The 19,972-nt window shown below is 42.5% G+C and overlaps 3 protein-coding genes across 4 annotated transcripts; 1 reads left to right on the top strand and 2 right to left on the bottom strand.

Moving 5' to 3' along the window:
* Positions 1-672: 672 nt before the first annotated feature.
* cnot2 (CCR4-NOT transcription complex, subunit 2) lies at positions 673-9,800 on the bottom strand. Of its 2 annotated transcripts, none has more exons than XM_050072647.1 (15): positions 9,705-9,800; positions 8,453-8,581; positions 8,271-8,343; positions 7,906-8,053; positions 7,583-7,765; positions 7,357-7,436; positions 6,751-6,876; positions 6,381-6,505; positions 6,115-6,232; positions 5,595-5,751; positions 3,430-3,491; positions 2,995-3,044; positions 2,788-2,888; positions 1,315-1,459; positions 673-1,221 (listed from the first exon to the last, which is right to left on the bottom strand). In XM_050072647.1, the coding sequence occupies exons 2-15, from the start codon at positions 8,567-8,569 to the stop codon at positions 1,135-1,137; spliced, it is 1,572 nt and encodes a 523-aa protein (XP_049928604.1). In that variant the 5' UTR covers positions 8,570-8,581; positions 9,705-9,800; the 3' UTR covers positions 673-1,134. The 2 variants fall into 2 exon arrangements, with proteins under 2 accessions (XP_049928604.1, XP_049928603.1); XM_050072646.1 differs by having other exon boundaries at positions 8,271-8,364.
* Positions 9,801-12,585: 2,785 nt separating this feature from the next.
* On the top strand, positions 12,586-14,103 carry lrrc10 (leucine rich repeat containing 10). Its single transcript, XM_050073473.1, has 2 exons — positions 12,586-12,728; positions 12,953-14,103. Exon 2 carries the CDS (start codon positions 13,099-13,101, stop codon positions 13,921-13,923), a length of 825 nt encoding a protein of 274 aa, XP_049929430.1. The 5' UTR covers positions 12,586-12,728; positions 12,953-13,098; the 3' UTR covers positions 13,924-14,103.
* A 2,964-nt stretch (positions 14,104-17,067) lies between these two features.
* LOC126407611 (seipin-like) lies at positions 17,068-19,971 on the bottom strand. Its single transcript, XM_050072658.1, has one exon. It carries the CDS (start codon positions 19,708-19,710, stop codon positions 18,457-18,459), a length of 1,254 nt encoding a protein of 417 aa, XP_049928615.1. The 5' UTR covers positions 19,711-19,971; the 3' UTR covers positions 17,068-18,456.
* Between the last annotated feature and the right edge of the window lies 1 nt (position 19,972).

The following is a 19,972-nucleotide window of genomic DNA, read 5'->3' on the forward strand; positions in this document are numbered from 1 at the left end:
GCCTTTCCTTAAATGACGTTTTATTTTTGTATTATTTCGATGTTAAGTGCCCGCAGTGCCATGTGACACCCTGTCCAGCAGATCCAGAAATGTCCTGTTGCGTCCACATATTGCATCCATGCTCACCTCATAAAAACGAGGTACAAGGCAGGGCAAAATTTCTTCCAAAATAGATGTCATATATATATATACATACATATATATATATATATAGCAATCATATATACACATTCGTACATACATATACTAATTTATGTGATGCAAAGAAACAAAAAATGTACACATTTCTTACAAAATTGTAACAAAGACTGGAAAGTGTTTTGTTTGCTCTGGAGCAACGTTGTGTCGCTGTTTAGCCTCTGCGAGGATTTGTCCACATTCGTGGGAACCAAAAGTAGTCTCCCAAAATTTGTGTCCATGTTCAACTGGCACAAAATTCACAGCGAGAGACGGACAGAGGGAGAAACAGAGGATGAGACAGAAAACAGTTCGGTGGTGCAAACACAGAGGTTGGAATCAATGTAAATGGAAGGAAGGGAAAAAAATGGGTGAGATGAAAAGGGATGCATGTGGAAACGTTGCATGAACCCCCCAACCCATTTAAACAAAAAAAAAAAAAAAGAAAAGGAAAAAAAAATATCAGGGAGTGTTCACATAAAAAAATCACAAACAAATTTTGTGTTCTTTTATTACTAAATATAGTGCAACAATAAACATTGCATTTCTTTCACCCTTTCACTTGCGTCTGAGGATGTGAACTTTCCTCGCCTTTTTTCTGTTCGGAACACCTGGCGTAAACCTTGTTCTGTCACTGTCCTGTGCCACAAGGTCAGTCCTCCGTTCTAAAAGAAAACTTCAGAGGCTTCAGAGACGTAAACATAACACAGACCCTGCTCAAAACAAGACAAAAAAACCCAGGAGGAACATAAAGAATAAAAACAGAACAAGTGTTGGTGTTTTGGGCAGCATGTAATTTTGGAAAGGCAGGGCAGTTTTGATGGTGGCTGACAGCCCCCGCAGTCGGATAGCCAAATCCTCGAGGAATAAAAACCAAGCTGTGTGAACCACAGCGCCCCCTCCTGGACAACAGTGTCATGTGCAGGAACCGCTGCGGCCCTTTGGACTGGTTGGGCCTTAGAAGGCCTGCTGGGCTGGGTTGTAGTTGAATGTTGTTGGCACGTGTGGCCTCTCTTCCAGCTTGTCGTACTCCAGATGAAACTCCTTAGAGATGCAAACACAGTTTTAACATGACGGGAAATGTTCGGTAAAACCTGATGCTATTTGCGAAGGTGCAGTGGAAAGACAGATTCTTACCTTGGCTACTTTCCTCCAGTTAAGACAATCAAAAAAGTAGTAGGTTCCCCTCTCGTAGGTGTTGGTCTTCAGTGTAGGCTCCATGCCAGGTGCTCTTGTTATCCAAACCCGCTCCTCTTTGTGGTACCTCCAGTCCCGGTTAAAGCTGGAGAGTGAAGTTATGAACAAGGAATAAGGAAAAAAGAATTTTAAAGGGTGTACTATGCAGGATTTTCCTCAAACACAATGTACAGACTCATCCCTCTCAGTCATCACTTACGATCCACTGCAAGTGCGCAGTGGTGTATTAATCTGCAGAGACTCTGTCCTTTACCTGTTCTTATTTTGCTGTGTTCGGGACATCCCTAGATACAACACTCAGGTGATGTCAGGACTTAACATAAACCTAGCGACCAGGTTGCCACACCGTAAGCAGCATACATCCAAGAGCAAGCTATGAAAATCTTGGACACAGCACCGAAAAACTGCAAATACAGTGAGGTGAAACGCCAAGACAAAGCTAGGGTTGGCTTTCACTTTCGCTGGCAATACTGTTTACAAACAGCGTCTGACAATTCCTGCATAGTAAACCTTTAACCCCAGGAACCTTAAAAAAAACCACATGAATCAAAGCTTCACTCTAAAGCCAGGGTTCCCACAGTCAGGGAAAGCCTAGAGAAGTCATAGGATTTCACAGTTGTCTAGTTCAATTGTGCTAAATAAATAAATCAAATCAATCAAATCTAAAGCACTTTGTAACTTTGTTTTGAAAAGCACTTTATCAATTATGACGGTCCATGAAATGTAAAATAAGGGCAAATTTATTTCCTGCAGCTGTTGACATAACGTAACTCTAACACTTCTTCACTTCTTCATTTTCTCCTTGCATTCTGTCTCTCCCTCCATGTCTGCCAGCTAGCTGGAATTATGTCTGAATAAACTTTAAATGTTATACATTTGTAGGACAAGAAACTTAACATTGTGACAGTGTCATGTAACATGTTTCCATACCAGGTGTTATACAGCTTTTTTTAAATTAGGGACAATGTATTGACTGTGCCCGTAGTTTGAAGTTGTCTTTATGAAGTGAACACGACCAAATATAAGAGACTGAAAAAGGTTGCTGTTCAATATTTATACTATAATTAACATTTGGCGGTAAGTATTGTCTACAGTTCTGTTTGTGTTATACATTGTGAATGGTAATGGAAATTTTATTCTGGGTCCTTGAAAAGTCATGGAAAGGTTCGGAAATTTTGTCCATGAAACTGTTTGGAAGCCAAGTACAGAGGGATGAGCTGCTGAAAGCTTGCCACAAACTTGAATAGCTATTATTAACTAACTTTAAATGGACTTGAAAATGCCTGTCAACAATGTCCAGATAGAGAAAAAAACACCATCGAACTTAAATAGACACTATTTATGGTGTGAATTTAACAGTTATGATAGACAACATTTATGCAGCAGTAACCATTCATAAGATGAAGTACTCACAGCTCGACAGCTGCCAGAAGCTGTAGCAGGTCTCCACCATTCATGTAGTACAGGTAGAACAACAGGTCCTCACCATATCGTGCCAGTTTAATTGCAGCCAACTGGAATCAGGACAGCAAAGAGTACAGATAATTAGTTTTGTACCCACATACACTACCTGATGACTGCAGCCACTTATTGTATCAATGTTCTGGTGCTCATACTTACCTTGTCCCTTATGTGGATATTTGTTAAGTATTCAGACGGGACGTGGAAGTCTGAAAAGGCAAGAGCAAGCAAGAGTGACTAAAACACCATTAAAATCACGATTCAATACAAAAACGTCCACATGTGAATGTTTTGTAAGATGAGCTCTCTTCTTATTGAATGCCTCCTCTCTTAGAATCGACTACCAGCTGTTCTGTACTAACAAATCATACTGATAACGTTCAGAAGAGACCAACCACATTTTGAAGCTTACCCCTCATCTCCCTTTCGGTCTATATCAATACTCAACATGTCATCATAAAAATGTCTTCAGACTGGCTCAGACTCTGCCAAATCTTAAAAGCTAATCAGGACTGCCAAATGATCACTAAATTAAGGCGATTATAAAACATTAAAAAGTCGTACTCCCCCACATACTTCACGTTAATGTCTTACCAATGTCTTGAGGTCGACAAGGTGATGAGGCCCAAGGAGAGGCGAACTTGGGGTACAAGTTTCTGTCGGGAAAGAAAGTTGCAGTAAGTTCTTGTCACTGTGAACATCAAAACAGAACATTTGCTAGACACAGTTTAGATAAATTAAAAGGTATCAGAACAAACTAACAAAACAAGAATGAGTCAAACCAATGCACTGATATAGAAAAACACAGTCAGTACTTTTAAAATTGCCAATAATGATCATGGACCTCATGAAACCAGTGTTCTACTGATATTTTGGGGATTTTTTTTGGCTAAAAGGTGTTGTGTATTGTTGTGTAAATCTTAATTGTCTATTACAGTTTGGCATCTTGAGTATCATTTGTCGTTTAAGCTGGAGTCTGCAGTTTTATTGGGCAAAAACACCATAATAAACTTTGAGCATAATATAATTCAAGTGGTCTGAGAGAACTTTGCCCCTCCTCTTGGCTCTGTTCTTTGGCTTGAGAAAATCTAGGCCATGACGAGAGGCTTTGGACAATCACAGGTCATTTTAGAGAGAGAGGGTATTCCTATTGGTTGTTCTACAAAGCATATGCATATGCACGTCTCATTGGTTAAAGCCTGATTCCATGCAGAGAATCCTGAAGATGCTATTCCAGTATTGTGGCAGGAACAAAAACTGCAAAGTAGCCCAAAAAAAAGAAAACTGACTTATCAAAAAGAGAGTGAAAAGAGAGTTTGACAAACAAATAAAACAAAATATCATATCATCTCAATATCAGAGGAGCATTTCAGAGATGGACAGAAAATGTTTCTACTAGTGTAGCCTTTTGCTAACCAGAGCTAAAGGTTCACAGCTGCGGCCTCAAGTTCATGTTTATGCAGCTAACGCAAGCTCCTGTGTGTGTCCTTTTCTACCACTACAGGCCATCTCGCCACAAGAGAAAGCAGCAGCTCCGGAGATGAACCCTCAGTCAGAGGCCACAGCAAGCTGAGTCTAGCCGGTGGAAACTCCAGCTCTGAGAGACTGGACGGCCCTGACTCATCATCAGATTAGCAAACTTTCTGTTGCTGCCGTCACACAGGTTAGACCCAGCACTGCCACTGGCCACCAATACTGGGACAGTTACAATGGCTGAATTCGAGCCACTACAGCTGTTGACCAAATGTGCGTCTCCCAAGCTGCTGCCTGCTCTCCTCCTGGGGAGGCAGTCTAAAGCAGCAGAAAGCAAGGTGGACAGGCTGTGGAGTGGTTAGCTAGCTAATTCTGTTCTCATCTTCAGTCTGATAAACAGTGAGAGCTCTACAGTGAAACAAAATCAAATACTGTACTGTACTGTATGACCAGCTTTCATATGCAGGGTCTCCGCACACTTTCATTGACGAAATATTAAATTCTTCCATGACTTTTGAAGAACACATCGCACAGATTTTTTTTCCTTGCGCCATTTGTCTGGCATTTTTCAAACATATCAGATTCAAACTCCATTCAAACATGATTTCAGCTAGCTGGCATTCAAAGAGGGAGAGACAACGGCAGGAAGAAACTGACGAAACGTATGTGATAGTAAATAAAATGCTGTCACACATCGACGCATATTAGAACTACATTATGTTGACAGCTACAGAAAATTAATTTGCTGTTATGTTACATTACTTGGAAAGTTATCCGTGGAAGATTATTATAACAATTTCATTATATACAGTAAAATTCAACGACTTTCCTAAAATTTTTAATGATTTTGACTAATTCCGTGAAAATGTGATTGTGAAATTCCGTGACTTTTCCAGGGGGGTTTTTAGGACCGTGGGAACCCTGCAAATGCCTGTGGTCATCAGGTGGCTTAGGACAGAGGGAGAGGTGCAGAGCCAAGAGCCAAATCTGTCTCTGTGTAAAAATGTACTAGTAAAAAAGGAGGGCCAAGTGGTCCTGGTACAGACCAAAGGCAGAGTTTAACTAAGATTTGTTTGGTGAAAAGGAAAGCTGGGCAAATGCCACTGTAACCATGGTAACCATCTGTGCCTGCAGCATGTATTATAGGTCATGTAACATTTAAATGGGCTACTGATTTTAATTAGTGGACTATTGATTAATTAATCCCCTTTTCATTTGTTGAACATATACCCACTGGCTAATGACATCTGACAGTTACTGTATTCAGGGTAGAGCAGCTGTCTTACTCTGGTGAGTTTAAGTTGAGTCCCAGTGTTGTGAGGTCACTTCCTAGCGCCAGATGGACCATCCCCGGATCAGTCTCTGCTGCCCGGATAAACGTCAACAGGCCAATCATGCCGAATTGGTCTGTCACCATTCCTGAGGGAATGTTCGTCACCCGACCTGCAGCAGCAGCAGGATAATTCAGAGCTCAACAAACTGCTGAAACTGGGCTGTGAACTGCAGTTAATACTTACTGTCAATACATTACCTCCTTATTTCTAACCCACACTTTTAGCACGCTTTGGAGAGCAAACCAAGTCCATTATTTTTTAACAAGTGATGGGTCACAAACAGACTAATGGAAAGATGATGATGGTCTGTATCACACTGAACATATTGTTTTGGTTTCCTCACTGCAGCCCATCCAATAATTATCTAACCCCAAATGCAGGCTCGAGAGCCCAACTGCCTCACCCAAGTTGTGCGATTAAGAAGGGATGTCTCAGTGGAATTGGAGCGATACGATTGGCTGAGAGGTCTCACCATCGGGCAACACCTGGATCCCTTTCTTCTGGTTGTTGTTCTGTGCTGAGGCCGTCTTGTCTCCAGGGAACTTCGGCCCATCTGCATTGGATGTGCTCTTGCTTGTGGAGTTCAAGTTCTGAAAAACAAAGAAGATCAGTTTTAAATACAGATAAATAAAACGTGAGTTCACGATAAATAATTCTCCTTGATGTGTGACCTAGACACACAAAACAAAAGATATCCTGCCAGACTGTGTTGATGCGTCAGCAGTGGGTCACACTTACAGTTTTGCTGTCATCGTTGTTCAACGTGGGGTCCTTATAGTTTGGGCCAGGCAGTGCGGGGAAGTCCTCGTTATGGATGGAGAAATCCTGTGTCTGTTCAGTCGATGGCTTCGTCACCATGCCAACTTGATGATGATAACGAACACAGAGAAGTAGATATTACAATTCCCCAAGGTGTAATGAGCAATATATTACAACAAATGGGTATCATTAGCTATTCTTGTTTTACTGATGTGCATTAAAACAAAGCCTTGGTTTGTATTATGAACCCAATCAAGACGCTAAAATCCATTTCCTCTTACAGGGGAGTCTACTTCTTACAGCTTAATGTGTATAAAAATAAGACACTTTCTCCAGCCTAATGGCTTACCATAAGGAGCCCGTCCAGCTAGTGGATTGAGCACCGGTGTTGGGTTTCCAGTCCCTTCTCTCCGACTCCTGTCTGCTAACGCAGGGAAGTCGGAGAGATCCAATCCCGTTACATTTTCACTCCCGTCTAGAGTAACAGGAGGTTAGAGACTTGTGTTATGTAATGTTACCTTCAGCTGAAATGTATGAAGATAAAGCCCTCACCTAACTAACCCCTGCTGACGAAACACAGCTGCTCATTTTGTATGGTAGTTACTCACAGTCAAATATAAATCAACGCCTTTACAGAAATTAATTTCACACATAAAGGAATACCCAAAAAATACCCAGATTTTTCAAAAGAGCCTGATCAGTTTAAACTGATTTTCAGTCTGACCTGTTGCTGCCTGCATCTAAAAGTGGTTGTGCTTCCTGCATCACAAAAATACTCTTGACTGCATTTATCAGTGAACAAGGTTATCTTGTGCAAGGTGCATTTATGAAATGTAATTCTCACTTTGTGGAATTTATTCTTTTAATATCCGATATAAACACAGGAGTTTTTGTTTAAATAAAACCCCAAACTAATAATCCATTGGTGTACCCACCTAGGATAAAACACACTAACCTGTGCCATTGAAGATGTTGCTTGATAATGAGTTGTTCATCCCGAAAGCCTGATTGCGGTTCATACCAAACCCTGACATGCTGCACAGACAAAAGAAAACCAAAAGAAATGATAAGGCCAGCTTCCATAAGTTTCCTTAGAATGAAAAACTATATCATGAACTGAAGAGGACAAAAAGAACAGCAGGTCTCTCCTAGGACGAGTGAGTTATGCAGGATCCGTCTACCTGTTTATGGTGAAGGGCTGGCGTGCTTGCTGCTGTTTGGGCATACAGATGATACTTGGCGAGCTGCGGTTGGGGCTGCCCAGCCCCGAGCTGCCCATACTATTGGTCCTGCCGCTCATCCCAATGCCTTGACCGACCTGAGAGTGGTTCAGCATGTTCCTTGTGTTCATCGGCAATGTCCCCCTGTTAAAACATCATCAGGTCTGATTTAGCGGATTTGATCGTCATATCAACCATCATTTCTATTTCCAGTTACTTATGGTTGTAAACCATACAAGTATGAATCCAAACAGATGCTGCAAGCTCACAAAAAAAGTACACACCTGCTTGGTGATGGAGGCGTATGGAGGGACATGGTGGGGACCCCTGTTGTGGGGGTGATATGACTTGGTAACTGCGTGCCTTGCGTTAGATTTCGATTTAACTGAGGCGTACTGTTCCCCATGCCCCTTACCGAGAACCCGAGTGCACCTGAAGAAAGACACAGAAGAAGAAGAATGGGGTGGGGGGGACAAGCACTGTCAGACAACCTAGTGAATTCATCTGAAAAATGTCCCACATTCAAACTTTCAGTAGCTTTCAGGTTTTTATTAGCAATAGTTCCCCATAAAACCTACACTCATAATCGATATAATATATCTGCATGTGGAAAAACTGCTATGTGAGTGACTGTAGAAAACACACTTACTTTGTGGACCGTACAAACTTGCACCAAGTTGCGACAGCTGACCCGACGACGACGGCGAGGGAGAGGACAGCATCTGGAGGAAAACATTTGAGGACTATTAAGAGTAAGATAACTAGAAAAAGACTCCTCAAGTGTCAAGTCAAGAAATGACATAAGTGTGCAGATATGTGGACAAAACTCACATCTTTTTCCGACCGATGTGGGAACATCGACGGCTGGCTGTAGTACATGCTTTCATCGGAAAAGTCGTTATCGACTACCTCGACGAACTCTACAAATTTCTTTCTAGCACCAAACATGCCTTTTGTCACCTGAAGAGAGAGAATAGATGCTGTTAAAGATGTGCAAGGGAAAGAAGTTTGACATGAGGTAAAGAAATGGACAAACACACATTTCACAGTGATGTTCACATTGCTATCTGATTCCTCTTCAAAACCAAATGTTGAAAATATCTCTGTTAATCCATCTAAGTTTCACTTTAAGTTATTGTACAATGTTTTACAACCTCTTTTTTTTTTTTTTTTACAATATTGACAGCACTGGAAAGTTTTGTTTTCTGCATCTGGTTGCTCCAGCAGTTCACTGACACTACACATCCCTAGTATCTAATCAACTTTTTTATACAAGAAGAAAGGATTTTCCATGAGTGCATCTTTAAATCAAATGGTAAACTCTGGATGCATCATTTACTCTCATTTATTTGTGGATCACTGTGACATATTTGGCATCTTGGGGTTGTTAAAATAAAGTTTTGAACAGTGAGTGCCTACTTTGTAGTCATGTGCCCGCATAAAGGAAGAACATGCTGAACTTCTGTAACATTATAAACTACTTATCTTATCCATAACTTGTTATATAAACCAGCTGACAGCAGGACTAACCTCTAATATTCTCCCTGTTAAACCACTATGGCTCACAGTACGTCTTAAAAGCTTAATAGTTACCTAATTTGACACTGTTGAGTAAATTAACATCAGCAATGCTAACATGCTAGTTAGCCAATAGTAGTGTAGTTCGCTACCGTTAGCAGGCTAAGCGCTTGTAATCAATCTGTGTTAGCTTAGCTAGCTTAACGTCAGTTCGCAACCAGGCAGCCTTCACAGGGAGCTAAGTACCACAACATACCGACACCTTACAACCCCCAAACACCCTGACATAGCTAACAATCAGCAGTTACTATAAGGCAGTCATTTGGGCCCTCTCTGCCTCCATATATCCACAGTCAGCTGTCCGTTTTCTCGGCTCAGTTTACGCTCCGCTTGCAGCCAGCAGCAGTAGCAGGCAGCCCAGCAGCGACAATCTGCCGGAGCTAAAGGCTAAAGACTCGCTCCGTATCGACACGGAGGGACACAGCGACATAAACCGCTCATGCTGAAAGCTTAAATGTGACCCGAGCCGACTTAATATGACGATAAATAAGCAAAATATCCTCACCGCATCAATTTCCCTTCTCTACGTTAGATCCAAGATGGCTGTGTGTATTCTCAATCGAAAGAGCTATAGCCTTTACCCTCTGACCTTACAACCTGCTGACCACTTCCGTACACAAAACTGAACATGTCAGAAAGTGACCTCCATCAGTCCCACATGGTGCTGAGCAGTCACCAACAACAGTGCGAAAAAACTGCCTTATAAATATAATGTACATTTTGCCTGTGAATATGCATAAAGCCACGTCTGTCAAGCCTCTGCCTCCCTCCTGTGATCATAAGGTGTCTTGCAGTATATGAATGTAGGTGCTGTCTATAGCTGCAGTCACTACAGAGGATGCCTCTGTCAGTATTAATGTCAAATTATTCAGATCATTCAGATTTGTTTAACTTTTTAAGTTTGTGACATTGGCACCAGAGTAGGCCCACTGTTCTTGCAGATTTCTCTGGGCCTAACCAACAAGGCAAATTGGGCAACTGCCCTGGGGCCCCAGAACTCCAGGAACCCCCAAAACTCCTGGTTCACTGGATTTGTGCTAAATTACCTAAAACATTGTTTGGTAGTATATACAACTAAAACACAATGCCAGTTAACATAATAAGGACAAGGGGCCCTGTGTCAAAATACAAGCTACCTTTATGACCTTGAGCTTACATGTTGCATATTCCTACATTTATGTTTAAGTGTCACACAGCAAATCTGGGGTCAGGTAGTTTCCCCACCATAGAAAACAGCACACAAACATGGGCGGATTATGAGACAATGGGCCCCTGGGCACTGATATGCAAAAGGCCCCACCATGTCTCCTACATAGGAGCAAGACACACAGAGTTTGTGGTGCTTTTGCCTCTTTTGTTGTTGTATTGTTTTGTCATTTCAACACTGCCTGTTCAAGGTGAGAATATCATGCCGTAATGCTGTCTCATAGTAATGAATATATGGTACTGTCGTGGAATGGGGGGACAGAGTTGTCTCGCCTTTAACCTTTAATGGGAGGTAGTAACAGTGCCAAAACCGTGTCTGTATAAACAGGACACCCAGCAGGCTACCATAGGCAGGACAGGTGTGATGTTCTGACAACATATCATGCGTGCCACCCAACGCCAGGAGATTTTGAAAATAGCTGTTAGCAGTTAGCAGCTAACTCGACAAAGAAAAACAGCAGCCAAAAGTGTCTGCAAATTGGTAAATGAGTTTCAGGAGCTCCTTACCCTCCGAGCAAATGACAAAATCAGCAGCCATATTACAGGGATGGTAAATGATTTGTATTGCCATGTTTATGCCATTGTTATTGTTTATAAAGTGCTGCTGATGCATATGTTTTATGTCACACTAGAGGCTTATGCTACATCACGCCTGTTACATCTCTTTTGATGCTGGCATGCTGTCTAAAATCACACTGGAATGGAATGATGTCACCATCATTTGGTTCTGTGTAAAAATGCAAAGGCGGCATAAAGAAGGGACTTTGTAGCGGGCCCGTTAAAAGGGCTTTTGTGGTTGTTTTCCCCCTTTTTGTAGATATTTTGTGCCCTTTTTTCGTATCCTGTGCATCTCTTTGGTTGGTATGTGTTAATTTGAGTGTTGCAGGTGAAGGCCAGTGGGGTCACTGACACTTTGGACCTCTGGGCCTGTGCCCAGTAGGCCTGCTCTGTCATCCATCCATGCACACAGAAAGTGGTGGCTTAAGGGTTCCTTTTATTACCACATTTGGATTGGAGTGACCATAGCATCTCTGCCTGTCAGCCCTCTGGTTTAATTTTAGAATCACCCACTATTAGGCTAACTGCAGCTATTATGATTGAACTTGAAGGCTCATTCTTAACTTTGGAATCATCAGCATTTTATAGACTTTTTTTTACAGCAGACATTTTGACTTGTCATGGCAGCAAAAGCAGGTCAAAGATGATATTAATGATGGCATCGTTGCATTAAGTGCTCCAGTAATCACCTAATAGGACAATTAATTAAATCAACATATCTGTCCTTGAACAGGCCCTACTATGGCAGTCACATGGCTGTTTTTGTGTGCTTGGTGTGGGTTGTACTATTGCCTGTTTGAGGCCCCCAGGCAGCGAGTGGATAAGCAGAAGGACAAGTGCTAAAAACAGTCTGCCAGTGAGTGAAAACAGACAAGGGGCAACCGTTGTTTGATAAGGAAAATGAAATTCCTTTTCTGTTTTATCTAGTTGGAAAATAGCCCTAATGAAGGTATGCACGATAGCATGGGAAAATCACACCTCAGGCAGGCAGGGATGACGTGACACTTCATACACACCAGGACTTAGACTCCACCAAGAAAGATAAATGGGAAATTATATTCTTAAGTGAAAACTTTATGCTTTCATGGAAAACAAAAACATGAGCACGTGCATTTTCGATGCTTATGGCACTGAAGTCTTGACTCAACAGTTACCACACAGTTGATGTTCATGCAGTTAAAAAGTGTCGTTGACAAAACACAGACCTACAGAGCCATACACCCCTCAGTACACCTCTTAGTTTTCCCTGGAACCTGTAACTTCATGTCCCTTCTCTGCCCCCTATAATTTACAACAGTCTAAGTCAGAGCAAAACACCCTCTTTGGTCTCCCCTCACACACTGAGAAATTCTTGAGATTATTCCACAGCACGGGCCCACTTGACTGGCCCAGTGGCACAGACCCAGAATTGTGTCTGGGACGATTAAAACAGAATGTAAATGACCTTCGCTGCTCTTTCATCACAAAGCTTCTTATGCTTTGCACGGTGCCCCTCCCTGTCTCTCTCTCTCCCACCTCTGTCATCTCACAGAAGAAGGGGGGAAAGTCATTAGGCACAAATGGGGAGGAGAGAGTAGCTAGTGGTTGCTATCGCCATGAGAGTCAGGGCAAAGCTCAGAGCCACTGAGAGATAGTGAGAGGACTGCACTGGGGAATATCTGCCCAGGGAATACAATACGTTTTCAGCCCATTAAGTTGGATAAACAAATGGCTTACTGTACGAGTTGCTGAGAGTCATGGACATCAGCAGGAAAACAGCAGGAAAGTAGGTGTTTTTCAGTTCGCATCATTATCATCTAATGCTTATTATGTTTTCTGTTTCCTTGTTGATGCTTGTTTTCATTGTGAATAAATCGCCAGCATGGCTGTTATGACAAAAGGTTTTAGCTCAGCATCATATTTATGTAATTGGTGCTACATGCAGCGTCTTATGTTGATGCAGTATCACACAGATGCATTTCACTGTTGCAAACTTTTGTTTCCCTCAAGATCAATAACTCCAGAGGGGCGGTGGAGGAGTGTTAATGGGATGCCATGATATTTGCTTGAAGACGCCAACAGCTTTACCTCAGAGCAACCCTTGTCTGGGACTAAATTGATGTGGAGGTCCAGTGGTGTGTCAGAGACTGGGCAAGATGGGTAACGCCATGCGAGGCGTCATCGCCCTCATTCCCTCAGAGCGCTGCCAACGCTTCCTAGTGGGGGACCTGAAGGAAATGCCCCTCGATCGGACCCTGGACCTGAGCAGCCGGCAGTTGCGTCGGATGCCTGCTGCTGCCTGCGTGTTCAATGAGCTGGTGAAGCTCTACCTGAGTGACAACAACCTCAGCAGCTTACCGGCTGAGCTGCAGGGCCTGAAGAAGCTGCAGCTCCTGGCGCTTGACTTTAACTGCTTTGAAGAGCTCCCTGCAGCTGTGTGCAGATTGCCCCAGCTCAGCATCCTTTACCTGGGTAACAACAGGCTCTACCGCCTCCCCAAGGAACTGAGAGAGCTCAAGGAACTCAGTACGCTGTGGCTGGAGACTAATTGCTTCACTGTCTTCCCTAAGGTGGTTTGTGAGCTCTCTAATCTCAAGACCCTGCATCTTGGTTATAACCAGATACAGAGTTTACCAAAAGAGCTTGGAGGGCTGGAGGAGTTAAGAAGTATCTGGCTTGCTGGGAACCAGCTGACAGCGTTCCCTCCAGTGTTGCTGGAAATGCACTTACTAGCTGTTATTGATGTGGATCGGAACAGAATACGCTACTTCCCAGGCCTGTCTCACATGCAGGGGTTGAAACTTGTCATCTATGACCACAACCCCTGTGTTAATGCCCCGGCAGTGGCCGAAGGAGTCAGAAGAGTTGGGCGCTGGGCGGACAGCTCAGATGATGAGCAGGAAGATGGTGGGTCGAAAGCAGCAAGTGAGACTACAGCAGAGGTCACAGAAGTGCAACAGGAGGAGGAGCACAACATTTAGGGTCAAGGAACAAAATGACCTTCAGCTGTGGCGAGGCCTGGCGGGACAGTATGACGTTCAAGTGGAACACTTAACGCCAAGTGGTGTGTTGTACAGCAAGCCAATGGCATTTGCTCCATATATGGCAAAGCCAATTGTATGAGCTTAAAAATAAGACACAGAGTTGTACAAAAATGTAGCTTGTGAAGGGGAAAACTTGAATTCTGAAATAAAAAATGTTTGACATATTTGGTTACTTACACTGTATGAATTTATAAAACTCTGTGTATGCCTATAAATGATTAGCTGCAACAACAGTGACACCGTCAATTCCTATTTGTTTCCAAACTATATTAATTTATTGTGCAAGCAGTGGTGCTCCCAGAAATTTTTCATAGAGGTGGCCACAGGGGGGCCACTGAAAATCAAAAACCTAAAGCCATAACTGAATTTCAGAATTCTATTATGCTGAAGAAGTATAAAGCCTAGTTGAAACTATATCAATATGGCGAATCCATAAAAGATATATTTTGGTTTCTTATCTTTTAATGAATACTACTAACTATCTAATGTGCATAGACATTTTAAGGTCCACAACAATCCTGTCTTAATGTGTTATGTATCTGTAAATACATGTTAGGTGATTAATTGTTCTTCAAATATGCTGGTTGTCCTTTTCCTTAAAAATGCAAATATACAGCCTTAATACACTGATTGCAAGGAGCAAAACATTCACTGGGAACAAGTCTACTCAAGTTTAAAAACACCACACAGAGGCCTCCAACTATTTTCACAAGAGGAGCCCCGTGAGGGGAGCCAGTAGCCCTTTTTACACAGACATTGTGCTGTAGAGCCGCTAAGAAGTCCCTTCTTTACACCAGCTTTGCATTTTTACACATCACCAAACAATGGCGACATCAGTCCTGCTCCAGTGTGTGATTTTAGACAGAATGCTGGCATCACGGAAGCCACAGAGGCGTCAGCAGTGCTTTATTAACAATCACATTGTCATTAATAATAACAATAACAATAATTTACCATCACTTACCGTCCCTGTGTTGGCTGATTTCATCCTCTGTTTGAAGGGTAAGGAGCTCCCCGACCTTAGTGTTTTCCCAGTTTGCATACATTTGGGCTGCTGTTCTACTTTGAGTTAGCTGCTAACTGCTATCAGCTTCTTTTAAAAATCTCCCGGCAGTGGGTCGCACACACAACAGGTCATCAAAATGTTACACCCATCTTGGCCCCTTCCTGCCGGCTGCCCCTATTACATAGACGTTTTTTCGTGCTGTTACTTCCTCAGATGATGGCTTGAAGGCGAGACAACTCTGTCCCCCCATTCTGCAATTGCACCTTTTACACAGAATGGTAATGCGGCATAATGGCGTGAAATGCCTTCCTTGAAGAGGAAGTGTAAAAGGGTTAAAGAGACACAATACAATAACCACAGCTGAAGAGGCAAAAGCACCACAAAGTCTCTGTGTCTTGTTCCTACACTGTGGGGCCTTTTGCATTTCAGTGCCCTGGAGCCAACTGTCTCATAGTCCGCCCATGTTTGTGTGCTGTTTTCTATGATAAAAAACTATCTGGCCCAAGATTTGCGGTGTGACTGGGCTAGTGATTGTATCAAGGTGGCTGTGGCCTCACCTTGGTGGTGCCACTGTGTACAGGACATATATCTTGGGAATTTTACAAAACTTTAAAGGTAGTAGCATATCTTTGAGATCACAACACTAATAGGGAGAATGTGTTTCTATTTGACAAACATTATATTTATGTTTGCAGGACATTTTTCTAATATATTGACTACACAGCAGGTCAGCACGGCAGGGACTGAGAAAAAGAAAAGGATCCATTACACACATTCTTGCTCCAGCCGAGTCTGCGATAATATCTGTACCTGCTGAGGCTAAATACAGAGGTTTTTAATACAAGTGATGGATGGTTTAAATCAATTAGTGCACTCCTTATCCAGACCAATGCATAATTCATCTGATAGATTGGGGCTGTGGCTTTGAAGAAAGGCTGCTAATGGGCCTTAATATCATCGCCATGAGGTTCAGATTTGAAACAGTTCGTAAAAGCCGTGTTCTGATTCCTCTGCATACCAGGAAAATGTTCTGTAAACATGATTAAATGTCATTCCACAATGGATCGTTTTAGGCATTTTGAATGCTTTTTACCAAAGTGTAGGAGAAGCAATTAAAATGGGCTGCAAACCAGCCCGTTTGCTGGAAATGTGATCATTTCACACAGCATGAACACACTGAACTACTGTATTACAACAACTACTTTACTGTGTTTATACAGAGGTTCTACGAACACATGAAGACATTTTTCTGTTTAATCATTCAAATGCTCAACAGTGCATATCAATGATTAAGAATTTGGTTCTGTAATGGTGGCCCCTAGCACAGCAAAGCCCCAAATACAGTATCACTAACTGAGCATTTTTCAGTACTGCACATTAAAGTGCAAATGTCACTCTTGGTGTTACGTTAAAAGGTCTGCAGCAAAGGCCATTGTAAATGCAAAAACAGTACTGACCCAGTTCGTATCAGCATCAGTGTCACCCTTGATTGATTCTCATGAATATATTTCCATTTTTTGATGATATACTAAAGGTACTAAAGGTAGGATCACATTCTACTGTTCAGTAACAGTGATGAGTTTATCTTAAGTGCGAGTGTGATGTTTAGAAAAACAGATCTGTTTAATATCTCCTCGTATTCCCAACAACGTTCATTATGAGCTGTTAGTCACTGTGAAGGTGACATTTAATACAACAATCAGGTGTAGTGACGGACATCTTATTGAATACTTGTTTGTTTTTAAGATGCTTTTGTTTACTTATAGCCTATATTTTTCTCAATGCTTTTTCCATCCTGACAAATGTAACATTTAAGAAGTAAATGTACCTTTTCCATGTATTTAACCACACATGTTCACATCTAAGTCTTAGATTTGGGTCTCCAAATGTCACAAAGCATGCATAAATTAAAAAAAAAAAAAAAAAAGTTGTTGTAAGACTTAATCAAAATCTTCTGCTAACCTACTTTAAAGCACAAAAATCTGATTTTTCTCTCTATATAATTTTGATTGTTAGAGCTGCTTTAATATTCGACACCCAAACGTAAACATGACAATAAAGAAAGAGAAGTGCATACTGCTGTATGTTTATTTAATTTGTTAAACACATAAATAACACCTATAACTCAGGGGGTATTTTCCATGACAGAATCCAAGGTGACAGAAATTGAGAGCATCATATTTAACAATATCTTTGGTACAGAATCCTACATTAACACAACTTGCACAAACTCTTACATAAACTTGCTTAAACCCTAAGCTCTCCTAAAGTGAAGGTAAAATGTCTGGAGGCTGAGCTATATTCCCACAATTCCTTCATCGCCCTCAGTTAAGTAGCTCTACCAACCAGCATTTCAAAGCTTCACTTATCCTTCTTATGCTGTTCCTTAATGTTAAAAACAAACATGTTTAGCTGACAGACTTATATTACTTAAATGATACATCTAAAAAATATTAGTGCTTTGTTGTTATGAAAACACAATAAATACCATTTTCCCAACAATAACTTGCCGTTTTTACACTGCACTGTAACAGATACTGAATACAAAGGAATGATGATGACAAAATGAGCAGCAAATCTGTTAAAGCGTTGAGGCTTTAACTGAATATGCCACGGCTGTTAAATCACCCATTAAACTGAGACAGACCGTCACCATTTGCAAGGCGAAAAGTAATAGTATCGCAACAAATTCTTTATGCCCCTCAGGCTGGACCCATTGCACTTCTTTTTCTAGGAAGTTACATTAGAAGCTATACAAAGACACTTTTTTGTGCACATGTTCCAAATCGAATCGCTCTGAGAAAGCCTCTATGAAAAAGTATCATGAGACTTGTTTGTGGGCAACCTGTGAAAGGGTGTCAACATTCTTAGATATCTCCTAAAACTCTTAAAAATTAGTTTCAAGTATGCAACAGTTACATTCAAAAACATAATTGTCTATCTGTCTACTGTTTGAGCTAGCAATCAAGAGAGTCACTGTCTGCCTGTGTTATCATGGAGGACTGTCAGGATGTGTGCATCCAGTGATTGCAGGCTGGCCGTGATGTGAGAAACATGCAGGTTCACCTGACTTTAAACAGGGTGTGTTTAAATGTTGGATAACACTTGATGGTAATACCACATTCCTCTAAGCAATACTGTTGGACGAGGCAAAGCTGGAATGTCTCCTGCTATGGACATCATCAAAACTGAGATGGCATCATACGACTGTAGACAGTAAGTAGAAAGGAATAAGAGGAGGTCCAAAGTTACAATGAGGTAAAGTGTTCTCAGCACAGGACAATAAGCAGTGGTTTGTTAGCTTAAACAACACAGGTATTATATTTTCATGCATATGCATTTATGCTGACTCAAAAAGTAGGTTTGCAAGAGTCAATCAATATCTGCCGAATTATGTTCAATCTGCTGGAGAGTGATGCGACATTAAGCATATACTATAGGTGCTCTGTGTGCAGCGGCATGGTTCACAGGCTCATCCACGGACCAGGTCTCTGTCGGAGTGATGTCTCACCCTGCTGTGGAAGCTGGCATCCATCGAACATGTCGGAGTCATCTCTCTCATCAGGCTCCTTAGAGTCATGAGACCCCTCTTCCTCCTTTGTATCTGGTGCATCAGCCTCAGAGGCATCTGGGTTTTCTGAGGATTTCTTTGACGTTGACTCTGCCACCGTGTCATTTCCTTGGAGATCAGACGCCTCATTCACAGATCCAATCACTTGAGGAGCGCTAAGTTCCTTTTGAGAATTTTCCCTCTCCATGCGCTTCCGAGCCTCCTCTCTCCTCTGCTGCATGCGGGTGTTGTCCCCAATCATAACCCTGACTCTCACTTGGTCTGGAGGCCAGATGCCGCCCCATATGAACTGCAGGTAGCTGAACAGCACAATGACACTCAGGAAGGCAAAGTTGGTGGCCACGCCGATCACTGCAGAAGTCAGGGGGAAGTTGTACAGAACATATCTTATACCAGTGAAGTAAGCATGGATGCGGAGTTGAGAGGAGTAGATCTGCACTCGTTTGGACTGGATCTCAATGACAGCACCGACAGAAGGTTGATAAGCATTCGTCCTGTACTCTGAGAAGAGCTCAACTTCTATGAGCTGCTTCTGCTCGGCCACCCCAGTCAGAAGGACAGGTGAGAACAGCAAAGTACTGAGGGTCTGCAGAAGGCTGGAGCGGTAATGCAGCATTGTAGACCGGCCCACTGATGAGACAGTCTTCCCACCCTTGGTGTAACAAGACATCTTGATCATGAACATACCCAGGTTTTCATTCACTGGAGACTCTGGCATCTCCAACTCCAAAGACACTCGATAAGGCTGACCGTTGGCCATCACTTGGTCCCTGTCATTCTTCATGAAGGAGATGTTGGCTGTGGGGAATGAGCAAAGTGTTGACTCTGAGGTGTCACAATCAGAGGTGTAGTAGAAGTGCACAGGGGTGGAGAAGCTCACAGTGGGCATGTAGGAGTAATAGAAGCTCCCATAGAGAAAGATAGACACCCAGAGGAGCAGAACCAGGACGCAAAACAGGACGCCAGCCTGGAATAAAGTCCGCCGGGCCTTGAGAAGAGTCACGGCTGCCACATCGTGGAGCCAGTGTAGAACCGGTGCCATTGCACTCCCCATCGTTTCTGGTCCGGACCTTGCTCTGGTCCTGGTTTGGGCAGCTGTCCCTCCTTCTGCCTGCTGCCTCCGTGGTGGGTCTTTATGTTCATACATGAGTAGGCGGCTCCCCTCAGAAACTGTGAAATTGCTTATCTTCACCCTCCCATGACAAGTCTGCTCAACTAGCCGCACACTCACAAAGTTCCGAGTTTAGCTTGTTAAGCTAGCTGTTGCTAATGTGGTCACAGGCTAGGTAAGCTAACTCGACAAAATCAAAATACCTCTGGCTTCTATAGGTGAGACGGGGATGGTTTCCACCTGACTTTCTGGGAGGGTGCCCAGTTAGCAATGTAGCTAGCATTCAAACACAGCTGCA

This window comes from Epinephelus moara, chromosome 20 (assembly GCF_006386435.1).
Source record: "Epinephelus moara isolate mb chromosome 20, YSFRI_EMoa_1.0, whole genome shotgun sequence".
Lineage (NCBI taxonomy): Eukaryota > Metazoa > Chordata > Actinopteri > Perciformes > Serranidae > Epinephelus > Epinephelus moara.

Coding starts and splice junctions, on each gene's coding strand:
- LOC126407611 (XM_050072658.1), bottom strand. CDS start 19,710: ATGTATGAACATAAAGACCCACCACGGAGGCAGCAGGCAGAAGGAGGG.
- cnot2 (XM_050072646.1), bottom strand. CDS start 8,569: ATGTTTGGTGCTAGAAAGAAATTTGTAGAGTTCGTCGAGGTAGTCGAT. Junction 6,877..7,356: donor CAACATCTTCAATGGCACAG/GTTAGTGTGTTT, acceptor CTGTTACTCTAG/ACGGGAGTGAAAATGTAACG. Junction 1,222..1,314: donor ACTGGAGGAAAGTAGCCAAG/GTAAGAATCTGT, acceptor TGCATCTCTAAG/GAGTTTCATCTGGAGTACGA.
- lrrc10 (XM_050073473.1), top strand. CDS start 13,099: ATGGGTAACGCCATGCGAGGCGTCATCGCCCTCATTCCCTCAGAGCGC.